Source organism: Octodon degus, unplaced genomic scaffold, assembly GCF_000260255.1.
Source record: "Octodon degus isolate 3935 unplaced genomic scaffold, OctDeg1.0 scaffold00112, whole genome shotgun sequence".
NCBI classification, from domain to species: Eukaryota; Metazoa; Chordata; class Mammalia; order Rodentia; family Octodontidae; genus Octodon; species Octodon degus.
This window is the reverse complement of record NW_004524688.1, coordinates 6,472,151-6,489,546: the sequence shown is the minus strand read 5'-3', so window position 1 is coordinate 6,489,546 and position 17,396 is coordinate 6,472,151. Positions and strand designations below refer to the sequence as shown.

At 56.1% G+C, this 17,396-nt stretch overlaps 4 protein-coding genes across 7 annotated transcripts; 2 read left to right on the top strand and 2 right to left on the bottom strand.

Annotated features, from left to right (window-relative positions):
• Positions 1-320: 320 nt before the first annotated feature.
• Positions 321-2,695, bottom strand: Cenpx (centromere protein X). Of its 2 annotated transcripts, XM_004639554.2 has the most exons (5): positions 2,501-2,695; positions 1,230-1,281; positions 1,101-1,154; positions 837-925; positions 321-750 (listed from the first exon to the last, which is right to left on the bottom strand). In XM_004639554.2, the coding sequence occupies exons 1-5, from the start codon at positions 2,588-2,590 to the stop codon at positions 736-738; spliced, it is 300 nt and encodes a 99-aa protein (XP_004639611.2). In that variant the 5' UTR covers positions 2,591-2,695; the 3' UTR covers positions 321-735. The 2 variants fall into 2 exon arrangements, with proteins under 2 accessions (XP_004639611.2, XP_023555005.1); XM_023699237.1 differs by having other exon boundaries at positions 1,101-1,281.
• Positions 2,696-2,827: 132 nt separating this feature from the next.
• Lrrc45 (leucine rich repeat containing 45) lies at positions 2,828-9,893 on the top strand. Its single transcript, XM_004639466.2, has 17 exons — positions 2,828-3,378; positions 3,839-3,900; positions 4,157-4,227; positions 4,508-4,686; positions 4,998-5,126; positions 6,170-6,282; positions 6,618-6,676; positions 6,903-6,980; positions 7,209-7,311; positions 7,385-7,462; positions 7,552-7,663; positions 7,763-7,833; positions 8,218-8,310; positions 8,706-8,798; positions 9,189-9,362; positions 9,436-9,583; positions 9,671-9,893. Exons 1-17 carry the CDS (start codon positions 3,129-3,131, stop codon positions 9,865-9,867), a joined length of 2,010 nt encoding a protein of 669 aa, XP_004639523.2. The 5' UTR covers positions 2,828-3,128; the 3' UTR covers positions 9,868-9,893.
• Positions 9,894-10,423: 530 nt separating this feature from the next.
• Rac3 (Rac family small GTPase 3) lies at positions 10,424-13,298 on the top strand. Of its 3 annotated transcripts, none has more exons than XM_004639465.2 (6): positions 10,424-10,594; positions 11,102-11,173; positions 11,403-11,520; positions 11,630-11,692; positions 12,131-12,290; positions 12,441-13,298. In XM_004639465.2, exons 1-6 carry the CDS (start codon positions 10,560-10,562, stop codon positions 12,569-12,571), a joined length of 579 nt encoding a protein of 192 aa, XP_004639522.1. In that variant the 5' UTR covers positions 10,424-10,559; the 3' UTR covers positions 12,572-13,298. The 3 variants fall into 3 exon arrangements, with proteins under 3 accessions (XP_004639522.1, XP_023555004.1, XP_023555003.1); XM_023699236.1 differs by having other exon boundaries at positions 10,516-10,594; positions 12,131-12,294; positions 12,441-12,501; XM_023699235.1 differs by having other exon boundaries at positions 10,516-10,594; positions 12,131-13,298.
• A 1,740-nt stretch (positions 13,299-15,038) lies between these two features.
• On the bottom strand, positions 15,039-16,729 carry LOC101559981 (L-xylulose reductase). The gene is made up of 8 exons (XM_004639464.2): positions 16,604-16,729; positions 16,408-16,505; positions 15,939-16,093; positions 15,801-15,843; positions 15,629-15,728; positions 15,489-15,553; positions 15,287-15,404; positions 15,039-15,174 (listed from the first exon to the last, which is right to left on the bottom strand). The coding sequence occupies exons 1-8, from the start codon at positions 16,653-16,655 to the stop codon at positions 15,071-15,073; spliced, it is 735 nt and encodes a 244-aa protein (XP_004639521.1). The 5' UTR covers positions 16,656-16,729; the 3' UTR covers positions 15,039-15,070.
• Between the last annotated feature and the right edge of the window lie 667 nt (positions 16,730-17,396).

Sequence of the window (17,396 nt, the reverse complement as noted above, 5' to 3'; positions counted from 1 at the left end):
AGCTGGACAGGGATGAGGAAAGGCACAGCACAGCCTCAAGGCAGGTGCAGGGTTTAGCAGCAGGTTCCCACATCCCCTCACATTTTTACTGTGTCCTGGCCCTCACTTTAACCCACCATGGCCCAAGGCAGGAGTGACATTTTTTAGGCAAACCAGCCATGTGTGTGAGAGCTCTGATTTCCTTCCAGGCCATGGGCACATGTGTCTTGTTACCCTTCACAGCATTCAGCCTGCATCCTACCAAGTTATTGTAGATGAAAGATAATGGGGTAAGGCTTAAAGCAAATTGACTGGTTGATTAACAGCAACAAGAAGGAAGACAATTTATTGATGTTTTGTGAGGACAAAGTTACAGCTCAGGGAAGTATCAGGTGTGTAAAAAGCTGCACACCGGCTTTGGTGTTGGGGTGGTAAGGCAGCTGGTTGGTTTGAAAACACATGGGCTATCAAGGGTAGCTGTGGCCAGGAGCAGACCAGTCCCCCCCCCCCAACACACCTGCCTCCCTAGGACCCACAGGGACTGTCCCCAGGAGTCTGAACCACAAACCAAGAGGGTGCCAAGAAGGGTGGCAGCTGCCAGGATCTTGTCATCCCCCAAGGCTAGGGAACAATGTTGGGACTAAAGTGTCAGTGCTGGTACGGATCTAGCTCAGACAACTGCAGGCCATAGGAGACATAGCAGCTTGCAGGGAGAATACTGGCTTCCTGGGGGTGGCCTGTAAGCGGTGGATACCCCTAGAAGTCCAGGAGCTGTGAAGGAAAAGGGTACTTGGAGTAGTGGCCTGGCACTCCCTAGGCCACTGCAGCTGCAATGTGTGAACTCCACACCCACATACCAGCTGAGGAAGCACCTTCTCCAGCTGGTCCACATCCACCAGAGTCATGTCTTCTGCCTGGGCCTGCCGCACCCCCCGGATTGCTGCTTCTGATGTGATACAGAAAAGTGAAATAGAGTGCTGGGCACTTGAGTGGCCCTACTCCACCCCCACCAGCTTCTCAAAAGTGCAGAGCTCAGTACTCAAGGGAAGTGGAAAAATTTCCCACCAAAAGATAAAACCAGCAACCTGAAGTGTTCTGATGGTTGCCAGCTCTGGGCTCACCCACTACGAAGATTCTCAGCAGCTCCGCCATAAGCTGTAGGGCATCCCCACTGACTGCAAAAGGAGAGTAGGTTAGAAAGTTCCCCCACTGCCAGTCCTTGCCTCCTGCCCCGCTGGTAGCACCCACACCTTTGGTCTTGTCATCTCTGAAGTGCAGGTGCAGCAGTCTGCTCACCAGCTCCTGGGGGAAGCAGGGCTCAGTGCTAGCCAGCCACAGCCTCGCTGGCACCAGAGGCAGTGACTGGATAGAGGTTGAGACTTCCAGCTGGAGTTGCCATGTGAGGCCGCTCTTTCAGTAGGAGACTGGTGAGGTGCTCAAGAAATCTCTTTGAAAGGGACAAGAAATTGGGAGAGGGCCCACCCCAGTTACCTGCTTTCTGGGGCTCCAGGGAACAGGAGGGGAAGAGGAGTGAAGAAATGATTATCATTGCTTCCTTGCTCTCCCTTGGGAGGAGGCATCTGCTCCTGAGGGTGGCTGGCCCCTTTGAAGGTCTGCCCCAATACTGCTTAGCTTTAACCAGCCCAGGACAGTACAGGAGATGGCAGAGAAAGGGGGCAGCAGCATTGGGTACCCGGGAGTCCAGACTGGAAGGTACAGTTGTCCAAGGCTGGAGGGTCCCTGGCAAGAAACACGAGGGCGGAGCGCCACCTGCTGGGCTCGCTTACCTCGCATTCTATGAGGAAGGCAACAGAACCCACCTCCAGGACTCCTACCCGGGTGCCCAGGCCTCAAAAGTCCAGCGAATCGGCCAATGCACAGGCCTAGACGACTCGGGAAACCTCCACGTACAAGAAGACGTGGCCTGCGTCGGAGCCTGCGACACGCTAAGTTCCTGACCTCGCCAAGTAGTCTTCGGGCCGGGGCTACTGCTTCTTGCGTCACTCTCACAGTTAGGGGCCAGGGCTGTCGGCACTCGAGCATTCCAAGCGGGCTCAGTCCGTGCCCATCCCCGGGTGGGTGCCCCTCCAGTACTGACCCAGGCCTCTTCGACATCGGTGGCCCCGAGTGCCACTGGGACCCGCATAGCACAACCTCTCTTCCCCGATGGCCAAGTCCCTCGGACATGAAGAGTGCTCGGCACCTCCTAGCCTTCTGCCGAAGGGCAAAATGACACGGGCCGGACGGGGTGTAGGGTTCAGTTGGCCCTCTGCACGGGCTCGCTCGACCTCGCAGAGAAGTCGACAGAACCTGAGCCACGCCCCCGGACCTGACCGTGTGGGGCGGCTCTAAGGCTTCCTGGCTATTTGCGGCGCATCAGACTCTGCACACATCTCCGTTCAGTCTCAGATCGGTCTGCCCTCCCACTCTTAGAAGAATGGGCAAACATCGCGGGTACGCACTGGTGTCACAAGAGGGCTGTGAGGTCCACACCCACCTATCTCCCACCGCCAACTCTCACCTTCCGGAAGCCTGCGCTGGATCTCTCCATGATCGCTGCCTCCAGGCTACTTCCCCGTAGATCCGCCCTTGCATCCCAGCCAATGAGCATGAAACGCGGGCTCTCGTGGTCACGCCCTCAATCCCAGCCAGTTAGCACGGAGAGCACCATCTGAGAGTCCCTCCTCTAGCTCCCAGCCAAAGAATGAGAGCGCCCTCCGGGAGAACCGCTCCCATCCCCTATCACTGAGCCAGTGTCGCTGCCTCTGCTCCTCCGGCTTGTTCCGGTGCTTGTTCCCGCCCTTCGCTCTCATTGGTCTGTGGCTAGCCCGGCAGTGCCTCCTGGGATTCAGTCTTCGCTGCCCTTCCCAGCGCTCCCCGCTCTTCCTGGATACTGAAACACCGGGAGTCGAGGTAGAGCGTGGCAGTACTGAAAGGATTGGTAGTGCAAGCATTGGGTGGGCTTGTGGTCGTGTGACGCAGGCCTTGTTCCTTGGCTTTCCCCTCGGGGACCACGACTCCTGTAGCTGCCCCTCCACCCTCCTGTTCTACCCTCCTGGGTCCCTTCGACCCGCACCTCTTTTTCCCGTCTGTCTCCAACGCTGATCCTCCGGGGAGAGCCGGTACACGCGAGCCCTGCCTCTAGGAGCATGCGGGCAAGGACCCCTGCACTCGGGGACATGGAGGAGCTCCGGCGGTCCTACAGCCGCCTGTGCAAAGAGAGTGGGGCCGAGCCACAGGAGGTGGTCCTGCGGCAGCTTCACCAGCCTCCTCAGAGCCGACTGGATCTGTCGGGGCACAGCCTGACGGTGGACACCTGCAAAGCCTTGGGCAAGCTGCTGCAAAACCAGACAGTGTGGACGGAGCTGGTTCTCAGCGATTGCATGCTGAGCGAGGAAGGTGGGCATGAGGGCATCTTTGCAGCTTCAGGCTGGGGTTTGGCACTTTGTTAGGGGCTAACCTGAGAGTGGGTTCTCTGGCTTCTTTTGGCCTTCCAAACTGCCAGCAGGAATTCTGTGCCACCTGATTGGTTCCTTTCCTCTTTATATACTAGTGGCAGTATTGTCCCCTCAAAACTAGACATGAGGATAGTTTCTTTACAATGGAGGAGAAATCCCAACATTCCCTGACTTGCAGTTTGAGGGCTCTGGCACAAGAGAGGTCAGATCTAGGGGCTGACCCTGTCCCTGGAAGGGCTGCAGGTGTTTCAAAGGTAAACCTAGAACTAAGTGGGAAACTCCTTTCCAGTGTGCACACAACATCTGGACAGTTGTCCCTCTGAGAACTGTCTTGCAATGGGTCCCCAAAGTGGGCCCTGAGCATAGACGCACAGAGTGACCATGTACATATCCTTATTCAGGGGCCACAATGCTGCTTCAAGGGCTGTGTGTCAACACTGTCATGCGACTTCTGGATCTGAAGGTGAGCAGGTGTCCTCCAGGAAGTAGAGGGGAACACAGGATCCCAGGGTCTTCATATTGCTGTGTTGAAGGACAGTGCTCACATAAACACAGACTGGTCTCAGGATACCCACCAGGATCACAAAAAGAGCATGATTTTGCCAAGAGCTTACCTCCCTGGTCTTGTCCACTGCCTGACCAGGGCCATGTGAAGCACACATGCTATTCCAAGCTGAGCCAGGGTGACAAGAGTGACTGGCCAGGCCATTTCTATCCAGGGCAATAATCTTCGAGCTGAAGGGGCCGAGGCTCTGGGAAAATTCCTCCGCCAGAATCAGTCCATTCAGAGGTAGGACATGGTCCTAGACACACTACACTTCCCAGCCCTTTGTGGCTCAGGGCTGGCCCCAGAAAACATGGTCCTGTGGCCTGTTTGCTCCTCAGGCCAGTTGTCCATGTTGTACATGTGTTGGTGGGAGTAGGTGGGTGGAAATCACTCAGGAGGGTCCAGCTTCTGCCAGAGACCCCTGAACATACTCCCCACCCCCTCAACCCCCCACAGGGGCCCTGGACCCTGTGTAACAAGGTACCCTGCTGAGCCAAGCACCCTCTCATCTCCCTTACTGCAGCCTCACCCTGGAGTGGAACAACTTGGGCACATGGGAAGAGGCCTTCACCACCTTCTGTAGGGGCCTGGCAGTCAACAGTACCCTGCGACACCTGGACCTCCGAAACAACCAGATCAGTCACAAAGGTGCAGAGGAGCTGGCCCTGGCCCTACAAGGCAACACCACTCTCCAGCAATTGGGTGAGGCCCCTACATTGGGCTGTACCCATTGCTTCTTTATCCTTATGCTGGGGGCTTGCTGGTTAGCTCATTTGTTTAAGCGCCTGCTGGAGCAAACTCAGTCAGGTGCGGGGACCACGGTTCAGTCCCCAGCTCCCAATTGCCCTTAAGGCAGCCTGAGCCAGCCAAAAAAAATCCTTATCCTCATGCTGCAGGAGGGGCTGGCTTGGGAGCCTAATTTTTTGGCAGTCCGCCCATAGGAACATCATAGCAAGGCCAGCATCCCTCACCCACAGATGTTTTCTGTCAAGTGACAACAGGTTTCTTTCTAGACTTGCGCTGGAATAACATTGGCCTCTTGGGAGGTAGGTCTCTGGTGAACTGTCTACCCAGCAACAGAACCCTGTGGAGGCTGGACCTGGCTGGGAACAGTGTCCCTGGTGACGTCCTCAGAGCTGTTGGTATGGGTGCACAGGGCTGTTAATTGCTTACATTTGGTGGGGGGGGGGTGCGGGAGAGAGGCCAGAAGCCCTTTAATAGAGGGCCATTCAGGAAGGCAGGGGTGTAGCTCAGGGCTCAGGACAGCTAAGCGTATCTTACAAGTAGCCTAACCTAGGTGGAAAGAGCTGAAGGTGAACAGCCACAGCCAAGCTGTGTGCTCACTGCCCAGTGCTGCCTGCTGGAGGGCTTGCTTGTGCTTGCTCAGTTCTTGGTACTTGCATAGAAGAAGGATCACCCACCTCATAGCCAGGGAGACTGAGGTCCTATATGTTTGAGCCCTTACCCTTAACAGCAATATTAATGCCTGAGGGGTGCCTAGTCACCCCTAAGTTTGTGACTGTGCATGTGAGCAGTGTGAGTGTGGGGCTGCCTGGCCTGTGCTCTTCTGTCAGAGCTATTGCTTCCACATTGTCCTGCCTCTGCTGACCCCCTAGAGACAACACAATAGCCTCAGGCTTAGCAAGTTCATAGCCCCTGGCTCCTTACCTATTCCACAGTGCCAGCTACTGAAGGCTGAGCTTGGGCCTAGACCTCAGCCTATTCCATATCCTTAAGCTTTGGAGTCACTGCCTCCTGATGTCTGCGTGACTCTTCTGTCATCTCCAATTCTTGTCACCAGCTGCACCTCAGTATAGCCAAACTGTTGTATTTGGTTTTGACCGTAGTCACTGGGTCTTTTAGAACACAGTGTCTACGTCTTAAAGTCATACAGCAACCCTTGGGCTTCGATGTGGGGGCAGAGGCCACAGGATGGTGCTCATCTCTGGTGATAGAGAAGACCTTTCCAGCAAGTGTGAACAAACACACACACACTCACTCTGTACCCCTGCTGCACTCAGCCTCTGTCCCACTGAAGTACTTAACCTGTTAGTGTCCTGAAGGTGGGGAGTCAGATTTGTTGGGGATATGTTTGGTTCCAGCTTGCAGTGCAGCCAAGCAGGGCAGGGTGAGCATTGGGTCTGAGAGGTTGAGGAGTCCGCATTTAGTCTCCTACCTCCAACAGAACAAGCCATGGACCACAACCAGGAACAGCATACTGCCTTTCAGGAGAACCAGGCCCGTACCCATATCCTCAGCAGGGAGGTCCAGCACCTCCAAAAGGAGAAGTCCAAGCAGGTAAGCACAGTGCTCCCTGCCCAGCCGGGCTGCTGTGATTGAAGACCTGGCTGGCTTCTTCTTCTGCGGCCCCTGTGGCTACCATCATCCATTCTCACAGATCCTATAGCTCCTTTGAGCTGCCCATACCCAGGACTAAACTGTCTCTTGGCCTGACCTGAGAGTCAACTTCCCAGCCTCCCTCTATAGGGACCACCTCACTTTGAATGAGACAGTGGCCCAGGGAGGCTGAGTCCTTTGGTGCATGGTGGCGTCGGGAGCCTGCCTTCCTTTTCTGACCAGAACTGAATGGGAAGGCTCTGGACTGACAGGGCTTTGGTTGGCTCTGTTCCCAGTTTGTGGATTTGATGGAGACAATTGATAAGCAGAGAGAAGAGATGGCCAAGAGCAGCCGGTAAGTGGGCCCAGGATTGTGGGAGGTAGGGTTTCAAGATAGGCCTTGTCTGGCCCTGTTTGGGAATGGCCATAGTGGGCTTCCCAAAGTGGTGGATAGAGGGTTAAGACAGGTAACAGCACATTTCCCCAGCTCAGTTCCTGTGTACTGGAGTCCTTGATGCATGACAGCTGTGCCTGAGGCCAGGGAGTCCCTGGGTTTCCCAGCCTCTCCTCTCTCCCTACAGGGCAGTGGCAGTGCGTGTGGGGCAGCTTCAGGAAGCCCTGAATGAGAGGCATTCCATCATCAAATCTCTCAAGGCCAAGTAAGCAGCTGTGGATGGGTGGGGTTCAGAGTCCTGTGGAAACTGCAGGTCTACCCACAGGGTAGAGAATATACAAGCAGAGGTGGGTGTTGACTCAGGAGGGCTTTCTGCAAGAGCCAAGCACTGGCTGGCATTCGGATAGGGCCTGGCAAGTATGAAATGGGAGACTGGTAAGGCAGGTCACATTCCTGATGGAGCCATGCAGGGGCTGGCCCTTCCTCTTTGCAGGTTGCAGATGGCTGAGGCTGCCCTGGCTTTGTCTGATCAGAAGGTCCAGGACCTGGGGGAGATGCTGGCCACGGCACAGCAGGAGTACAGGCTAGGACAGCAGGTTAGGGGCAGGCCTGTGGTGGGCAGGTGGAAGGTAGGGCAGCAGGGTGATTAGATGTGGCCACTTTATTCAGGAAGCTGCAGAACGGGAGTCTAAGCTCCTCAGAGACTTGTCAGCTGCCAATGAAAAGAACCTGCTGCTTCGAAACCAGGTATGAGGCGCGTGGGGCCAGCCACCCAGGGTACCCAGGGCAGGAGCAGTAGGCTGCTCCAGTTTCTTTCCCTACTGCATACTTTCCAGGTAGATGAGCTGGAGCGGAAGGTGAAGTCTCAGCAGGAGCAACTCTTTCTGACCAGGCAGGAGCTGACCCACACATCAGCTGAGATGAAGATGCGAACTGTCCAGGCTGAGGGTGGGACATAGGCAGGCCTGCCATTGAGGGGACAGGGAGCCTCAGGAATGGAACACCCCTGAGAAAACTCACCCTTTCTCTTCCCCACTGGGCCTCCAGAGCGCCTGGACATGGAGAAGAGAAGGGCCCGGCAGAGCTTAGAGGACTCTGAGAAGCTACACTTGAAGGAGGTGCCTTCCTAGTGCTACCATCTGTCCCAGCTCTCTACGCTGCCTGTAGATTGCTCTCATTGTGATTCTTTGTCCCCAGAGCATGCCTTTTGGAGGTTCCCTCACTACCCTTGAGTTGTTCCTTAAGAATTAGAGTGGGTGTCAGACCCAGAGCCATCTGGTGGGACTGGCAGGTAGTTGGGCCTGTGCTAGCTGCAGCTAAAGAGGCACCTACCTCCCTTCCTCAGGGTGCATGTTCTGGGGAACTAGCACTCAGCCATGTCTTTCATCCTTGGTTCCTGCCAGGCCCTTTGGGCAGCCCTTTCTCAAGAGATGCCTGCTTTCCAGGGTAGGGAGAGCTGGGGGAGCCTCTGCCTGCCTGACTGATAACACACACTGGGGTAGGTGGAGTGCATTACCCGCCACCTAGAGGAGAGTCAGAAGGCCATGCAGGAGAGGGTGCACAGGCTGGAGGCCCTTCGGCTGTCCCTGGAGGAGGTGAGCCCATGGGGACGAGGGCCAAGCTCTGGCCCTAGGTGAGCTAAGGGTGGAAGCACACCCTGGGTTTTCTGGCCTTGGACTCAGGAACATAGCTTCTTGCCCTTAGCCTTAACAAGCCTCACTCTGGGTACTTACTCACCAGTGTCTGCAAGAGGCCAGAGAGGCTTAGGGTGGCATTTAGGCTCCCTGAACAATGAAGCCCCTACCCAGTGAAGGAAGGGTAGCTGTGTAACCCTTGGGTGGCTCTTGGTAAAAGGTGAAAGCCTTATATGATCTGAAGAGAAACCAGAGTATTGGGAGGGTAATCTCCCCGATTGGCTATTGGGTGTCCCGGAAGGGGTCCTGGGTCAGGGGCAGGAGGACAGGCTAACAGATGGCTATCCATGGTGCAGGAGCTGAGCCATGTGAAGGCGGCGGCACTCAGTGAGCGCGGCCAGGCTGAGGAGGAGCTCATGAAGGCCAGGAACCAAGCTCGCCTGGAGGAGGTGAGCTGCCGCTTTAAGTGTACACAACCTAGTGCAGTGCCTTGCAAGGGAGCCAGGCCCATGGCAGGAGTGGATAAGACCAGGGCTGTCCTCCCCAGATACAGGGCTCTGAGTTAGGATATGAGGTGCCAGGAGCCAGCAGGACTGGACCTGAGCCTGGAGTTGGAGAGCTTGGACAAGATGATGGCAGACAGCAGGCAATGGGTGGGACTAACCTCGGGATGCTTCTGGAGGCCCTGGAGAGTTCAGTGGCTTCAGAACAGGATAAGTGATAACTTGGATGATACCATGGGCATCCTCCCTTTGTGTGTGTGTGGGGGCTCCATCTGCATGCAGATGATCCCCTGCTGTGATCCCCTGCATGTGCAGTAGCATTTCTTGTGCTCACAGCAACAGCACCTGGCACACATGGAGGAGAAGCTGCGGCTGCTGGCGCAAGCACGAGATGAGGCACAGGGTGTCTGTACACAGCAGAAGCAGATGGTAGCCGATGCCCAAGCACGGGCTGGCCAACTCCACCTGCAGGTAGAGGGGCAGCAACGGCGCCTGGAAGAGCTGCAGCAGGTAACCAGGCTTTGGAGTTCATAGGTTCTGGGATGCCCTGCCCTACTTCTGTCTCATCCTCCGTGCTCTGCAGGAGCTGAGCAGCAAGGACCAGGAAAAGGTGACTGAGGTGAGCAGAGTACGGGTGGAGCTGCAGGAGCAGATAGGCCGTCTGCAAGCTGAGTTGGCTGGCCAAGAGGCACTGAGGGAGAAGGTGGCTGCCCTGGAGCGACAGCTGAAAGGTGACTGCATTGCTGACTGGAGGGCTGAGCTGAGACAGGGTCTCAGCCCCAGGGCCGGGCCCAACTCACTGAGCATCTCACCTACAGTGATGGTTAGTGACCACCGGGAAGCGCTGCTGGACAAGGAGAGCGAAAACGCATCCCTCCGGGAGAAGCTACGGCTCAAAGAGGCAGAGGTTGCACGCATCCGGGACGAGGAAGCCCAGAGGGCAAGCCTCTTACAAAATGCCATCCTGACTTATGTGCAGGGGACCTCTCTGAGGTCCCTGAGCCCTCCAAAGTGAGGGGAGACAAAGAGGTCACACAGCACCATAGCGCTGCGCCCAAGGAGGCGCTCATTGGTACTCATCCCACAGCGGTGCAGCGCAAGAGACCTGACGGGCGAGCTCAGCAACCGCCCACCAAAGTGAGGCGGGAAATACAGAACTTTTTTATTAAATACAAAAAAAGTTATGCACTTAGTGATACGTTTTGGCCTAGCGCCTTTCTTCATCAGCCGGCGTCTCAGTACCGCGGGAGTGCCCTCCGAGGTGGGGATGGGTGGCCCCACTGCTACCAGTAGCGGGGAGTGCTAGGGCGCTGCCGGACTGCAAACTGCTGCAAACACCTGCACGCAACGGCCCAAGGCAGGGTGGGCGGCGCCTCTGGGCAGCTTAGCCCGCCTGCCCGCCCAGGTCTGTAGCCAGGTCTGTAGCCTTGCCGCTCCAGTGCCTCCCGTCCCTGCCCCTCGGGTGCTCCGACCCGCGCATGGCAGGTCGGTGGGCCCGCGAACGCCTTTGCCGCGACCCTCCCCACCGCCGATCTCCACTGCCTGCCCCGCCCGCTGTGCGCTCGGCTGTCTCCGCGCCCGGCACTCGGTGGCGCTCGGCTGTCTCCGGCCGCTCGCTCGGCGCTCGGGTCCGCGGCCGCTGCGGCGCCGGGCATTTCTCCGCAGCACGGCTCGCGGCCGCGCCCGCCGCTGCCTGGCCCCGAGCCCATGCAGGCCATCAAGTGCGTGGTGGTTGGTGACGGGTGAGTGCAGCACGGGGGCTGGGGCTGGTGGGGCTGGCCCGCACCTCGGCTCGGGGCGCGGCCCGGCGGGGTGAGGCGGGGTCCCCCAGCACGAGGTCCAGGCTGGGCGGACCCCGCATCCTCATTGCGGCCCAGGGGCGAGAGCGTGGCTTACCGACCTCTGACCGGGGCCCACCTGATGCTGCTTAGTCCCAGCCCCAAACCAGCCGGTGGGTGGGGCCGGGCCTCACCTGCGCGGAACCTTAGACAGCCGCGCCCACCTGGGTGCTGAGAGCTCCCGCCACACACCACCTGAGCCGAGGCAGAAAATCTGATTTAGGTCTGAGAGCCTCTGTTCTACTCCAACCATTTCGCACCTGAAAGCTGACCTGCCCAGGTCGTCCTCTTGTAGCTTTAAGTGGCTGCAAATCTGTTGGGCTGGGACCCCTGTCATCAGCCCTGCCACCTAACCTGGCCGCAGGCTCCATAGTGAGCCACGTGTGCTGGTGTGCCGGTTTCTGTCCGCAGCGCCGTGGGGAAGACATGCTTACTGATCAGCTACACGACCAACGCCTTCCCTGGGGAATACATCCCCACTGTGTGAGTGCTTGCAGTTGGGAGGGGAGGGGCGCTAGGCGTGCAGGCTGGGCGCACTTGTGTGGGGCTCCCTTGGGTACAGGGTTCTGTTCCAGTGGGCCCGATTCTGAGCTTCCTCAGTGGGACAGAGGTCCCCTCACCCAATTCGGTGCAGGCATGAGGACACGAGCTGGCTGGCTTCTGTGGCCTGGGACTCCTGCTCAGCCCTGTCCTTTCTCACTCTGCTCTGTAGTTTTGACAACTATTCAGCCAACGTGATGGTGGATGGGAAGCCAGTCAACCTGGGGCTGTGGGACACCGCTGGGCAAGAGGACTATGACCGGCTGCGGCCACTCTCCTATCCCCAAACTGTAGGTGACAATAGGGCTGGTCCCAGGAGATGGGTGGCTTTGGTAGATGGAAGGCACAGGGGCAGTTTACATCCCTCCTGACCGCTCCTGCCTGTCCCTTCCTCCCAAGGACGTCTTTCTGATCTGTTTCTCCTTGGTGAGCCCAGCTTCCTTTGAGAATGTTCGTGCCAAGGTAGGGCAGGGCTGGAGGAGTCTGCCTGGTAGAGGGTTTGCTTCAGGAGGTATACTGACAGAACAGGGGTCTCTTGCCTGAAGGCAGCTTGTCCTTCAGAGGCAAATGAGGTGCTGTTCCACTGTGGCCACTGAGGGTGGCCCTGGGGGAGGGACAGCAGGGAGTGATGGAATGGAAGGGCATCTTACCACTGGGGGTGATACTCCCAGAGTGGGAGCCCCTGGTACACCACAGGGCTTCCTGGCTGGGCACTTTTGTTCCTGCCATTTCTACACCAAGTCACCAATCCCACCCTGGCTACCCTATGAGGCAAAAAGAACCAAGCATGTGTCCAGGGATAGTGAGGTCTCAAGAGGTGTGATTTGGGCATGACTAGCAAACTGCTCTTAGGCATGGAGGGCCACAATGCCTTCAGGGTCAGAGCCTTTGTCCCCACAGTGGTACCCAGAGGTGCGGCACCACTGCCCCCACACGCCAATCCTATTAGTGGGTACCAAGCTCGATCTTCGTGATGACAAGGACACCATTGAACGGCTGCGGGACAAGAAGCTGGCACCCATCACCTACCCACAGGGCCTGGCCATGGCCCGAGAGATTGGTAAGCACAGCAGGGCCCAGGTGGAAGAGGAGAGGGTGTGTGCTCTGGGGTGGTGGCTTACTCTGCCTGTGCTGCCCTCCACTCCCACCCCACTGCCCCAAACTCTCCTGTCCTCTGCCTCACTGTCCCTTTCCCCATCTGCTGTCCTAGGCTCTGTCAAATACCTGGAATGCTCGGCTCTAACCCAGCGGGGCCTGAAGACGGTGTTTGATGAGGCCATCCGGGCAGTGCTCTGCCCACCTCCTGTGAAAAAGCCAGGCAAGAAGTGCACGGTCTTCTAGAGCCCCAGTCCCTGGGCCAGCCTGGCAAAGGAGCAGCCCCTGGGCCAAATGTGCTGTTGTGTTGAGCTGTCTAGTGTCCAAGTCTGCTGTGGGGGGTGGCGGGGGGAGGGGAAGCATGGGGACAAGGCTGGGGTGACAGGATCCTGTCTCCTCTACCTTCTCTTTCTGGGGTGCAGCTTCAGCCTTCCCTGGCCCTCATGGGAGCTGGGAGGGAGCAGGGTCTCCCTCAAGGCTGTAGGGACAGGTCCAGGGCAGCCCCAGGACGGGCTTCCCTGATGGGTGAGGAGGTTGTCCATTGGGTCCAGGAAGGGGTAGCCCCTTCTTATTTTATACAATAAACATTCTTCACCAATGTCTCCTATCTCTCACTACCCTCTACCTGGGTTTGGGAGTGCTCCTAACCATCCCAAATAGCAGGTGCAGGACACTGGGACTCTCTCCAGCAACACCTTAGAGTACAAGTTCCCAGAGAAGGGCTCTGAGCTTGGTCTCTTACTCCCAGGTAAGAGGAGAGACTGCCAACACCTAGAGACTAGATCAAAGCAGGGCAAGTACCTATAGCATCTTTAGGTGCTGACAGGCCTGATGCTGCCCTGGGATCTAGTGAGAGTGGGAGACACACTGGAGTGTGGAGGGCTGGGCTGTTCAGCAGCTCCCAGTGGTGCTCAGAAAGGATGGCCAGCTGGAACCCTAGGAGATTCCCAGCAGTTTCCACAACACCCTCTACCTCCTCTGTGTTTGTATTTTTTTATTTTTTTTTGGTGGAACCGGGGATTGAACTCAAGCCCTTGCGCTTGCCAGGGAAGCGCTTATTCCACTGAGCCATCTCCCCGGCCCCTGTGTTTGTATTTTTGTTTTTGTTTTGAGACAGGGTCTCTAGGTAGTTCAGACTGACCTTGAACTCCTGCAACTCCTGCCTCAGCCTCCTGAGTGCTGAAATTACAGGCATGTCTGGCCTCCTTTGGCTGATATTAAAGGCATCAGGCAGAGGGGCCACGGCATATACAGAGGGATGGAGACTGAGTAACAACTGGTGTTGTGTGCCAGGGTGGTTCAAGCCCAACCTGGGCTACATATTGAGTTCAAGTTCAGCCTGAACAATACAGTGAAACTCTTGTCTTAAGAAACACAAAAATTGGGCTGGCCAAATAGCTCAATGGATTAAAGTGCCTGCAAGTAGGTGCAGGGGCCTGGGGTTCAATCCCCGGGCCTGCTGTGCTGGTCCTGCCCCCAGGGTATGCTAGGATGGCAATTGAGACTGGGTGTGGTGGTGCATGCCTGTAATCCCAGCTCTAGGGAGGCTATAAACAGGCAAATCATTATGAGTCTGATCTAGTAGTGAGACCCTGAACATCCTGTAGATCCTTCCCCAAAATACAAAAAAAAAAAAAAAAAAAAAAAAAAAATCCACAAAAATGCAGACATATAACATCCTAATTAGTTTTACACAGTCATCTATGCTTCAGTCATATCTAGCCAGATGTTACTGCATATCTTAACAGATCCAATGACACCAGCTTAAAAATCAGCCACAGTGTACATATTTCCACCTTAGAAGTGGGCAAATTCCATAGGTCAGGGCTCGATTAATCATCAACATCTTGACTTGATGTGACAGAGTAAGGGTAGAAATAACTTGTGTTCCATCCCTGTCCTCATTCCTTTGTATTATTATTATTTTTTTATGTATTTGGTACAAGGTCTCACTACACAGCTTGGACCACAGTAGTGGTCTGTTTTCAGCCTCCCCACACTGGGATTATAGGCGTGCTTCCCCAGGCCCAGTCTCAATGGCTGGCTCAGTGTGCCTGGGGGCGGGGCCAGCACCAGCTAGGCATGTAGTGCTGGGGATCGAACCCCGGTCCCTGCACTTGCCCAAGCAGGCACTTAGTCCACTGAGCTATTTTGCCAGCTCCTCGTTCCTTTGTAAATAGCACAAAAAGTTTGGGAAATGTTCTTCCACTATTGGAAAAAAATTATCCAATTCAGCAAAGAAGTTGCCTGGTCACTGGCAAATTAGGAAAGTTCATCTGTCATACATTGTCCTGTTCCATGTACCTTACCTGTGAACTACAAGGGAAAACAGTCAGTGTTCCCCTGAGTAACACTGGCTGTTTAGCATTTATAAGCACACCCCAGTGCCACCCCAAGTGGGCCAGGCCAAGGGCCATTTGGGGTCAAACTCACCACCCTTTAGGAACAGCCTTCTGGAAGGTTTTTTTCCCATTCCACCAGAGGGCTAGCCATACCTAAAGTCTCAGGTATGGGAGCAAGCTACAGTTGGCCTAGACTGTGGATCTAGTAGATATCTGTCCACCTGGACATCAGCACCAAGCCTGAGCAAAAGTCAGGTTTATTGGTGGGAAAGAGTAGGGGTGGGCTCAGCAGGGAGCTGAAGTGTGTGTGTGGCTGCAGATGCCGGGGATTGAACTCAGGCCCTTGTGCTTGCCAGGGAAGTGCTTATTCCACTGAGCCATCTCCCCGGCCCCTGCAGGCATCTTAGGTAGCTAGGAAACCACCTTCCACGGGCAGGGCAGATCCTGTGGTCATGCCACTCCGGTCACTCAGCAGGAAGAGGATGGCATCCACTACATTCTCCACTTCTGTGAGGAAGGTGGTGGTCAAGGACCCAGAAGAGGCTACCCTCTCTCCTGACCCCTGGCCCCAAGCAAGCACAGTGACCACTGATGCAGTCTGGGCTCCCACCTGACTCACCAGCAAACTTGCCAAGTGGGATGCGGTCCAGTAGAACCTTGGCCTTTTGGGGGTCACTCCAGTTGGCCTTGCCCATAAGCGTCATCACCACAGTGGGATTTACTGCATTCACACGGATCTGCATAGAGATGAGCAGGGCTCAGGAAGGTGGGGAGGGTACCCTGGGCAGGTAGGCTGTGATGGGGGCACTCCAGTCATTTACCTTGTGAGGCCCAAGTTCCAGTGCCATCACCTTGGTCAGCATGTCCAGGGCACCCTTGGTGGAGCCTGCAAAGAAGGACAACATAGGGTCTCAGCTGGCTGCGGGTAGGGTGGGGTCAGAATACAGCAAGATTAACTCACAGTAAACACCGTGGTTGGCAAGTGCACGCTGGGAGGCCTGGCTGGAGACATTCACAATGGCGCCTGGCACTCCCCGGGCTATCATGCTCTTGGCCACAATCTGAAATCACAAAGGAAAATCGGCAAACAACCTTCTTCAGAGTCCAACTCACGGCCCAACAGGGCTGCTCACCTGGGACACCTGGATGACAGCCCGCAGATTTACATCAAAAGACCTGTTGTCAGATGAATAGACCCTGGTCAGGGGCAGGGAAGGAGAGGAAACAGCCCCTGCCCTCTCCCAAGGCTCTCTTGCCCCCTGCAGGCTCACATGTCATAAGCTTCCTTGGTGACCTCCAGGAAAGGCTGCAGCAGTGCTACGCCGGCATTGTTCACCAGCAGGTCCACGGGGCCCACACTGCTCAAGGCTCGCTCTGTGGCTTCCCAGTCGGCCAGGTCCACACACACAGGCTCTACCCCGGAACACTGTATGTATTGGGGTGAGGCTCCGCCGAGACCTCACACCCAAGAAAGGCCCAAGCAGACGTCTGCCATCTGAGGGGAGGGGGCTCAAACTGGAAGGAGTTCGGGCTGGGAGGGCTCAGAGCTCTAGGGGGCGCCCATGGGCAGATCCGGGGTTGCAGGACCAGCCTCCAGCAGCGCACTTTCTACCTACCCTAAGCTTTCCTCGCCCCAGGCCCGCTCAGCAACAACTTCAGCCTCCTCCCAAACCCAAGGTCGCTTAAGCTAGCAGCGCTCACGGGGAGAGACTCTGAGGGTCCCAACTATCGCAGCCCTACCTCGCTGACTAGACTGTCCAGGTCGGCCTGCGTCCGACTCACGGCCACCACGCGCACACCCGCCGCACACAGAGCCTGGACCGTGCTGCGCCCGATGCCTAGGGGAAGCTCGGCTCAGCGTGGGTGCATCCAGCCTGGCCAGGCCCTTGACCCTCACCCGCCGGCCAGCTTGGCCTGCTCGCACCCCCTAGCCCACCTTTGCCGGCGCCAGTGACCAGCGCGCGGCGGCCAGCCAACCCCAGCTCCATGGTGGTGCAACCTAGACCTAGCACACTTAGCGGGGACTTAAGAATCCGGGGACCGACTGAGGTGGAAAGATCCCAGTGCCACTTTCGAGGAGGGGGCGGGGATATTCAAATAGTGGCTCTGCTACGAGAATGATTGGCTGAAGGACAATGGGCGGGGCTTTTCAAAGAACCCAGGAATGACGACAAACGTGGGCGGGTTGATTTAGAGAACTCGGGTCAGCATTTTTTTATTTTTTTCCCCCCCTGGCAAGAGGATTATTATTAAGAATAGAAGGGGCCGGGAAGATGGCTCAGTAAAATAAGCGCTTGCCTGGCAAGCGCAAGTACCTGAGTTCTATCCCTGGTTCCACCAAAAAGAAAAAAAAAATAATAGAGGTAACCAGACACAAGCTTAAATATCTCATGGTTTCTCTTACATGAGAAACCTAGAGCCTAAAAAACAAAATAAGGAGCTGGTGAGATAGCTCAGTGGTCTAAAGCACCTACTTAGAACAAGCTAAGCCAAGCAAAGCACAGGGACCGCGGTTCAATCCCCTGGCACCACATACCAGCCAGCCCCGCCCCCTGGTGGGCTAAACTGGCCACACACGCACACAAAATAAATAAATAAATATTTTTTTACAAAAGCAAAATAAAAGATAATAGGAAACAGATCTTTTGCAAATGGGAAGGGACCAAGAGATGGAGGAAGAGGAGAAAGGAAGAGAAGGGGATGAAAACATAATTAAGATGTTATGTACA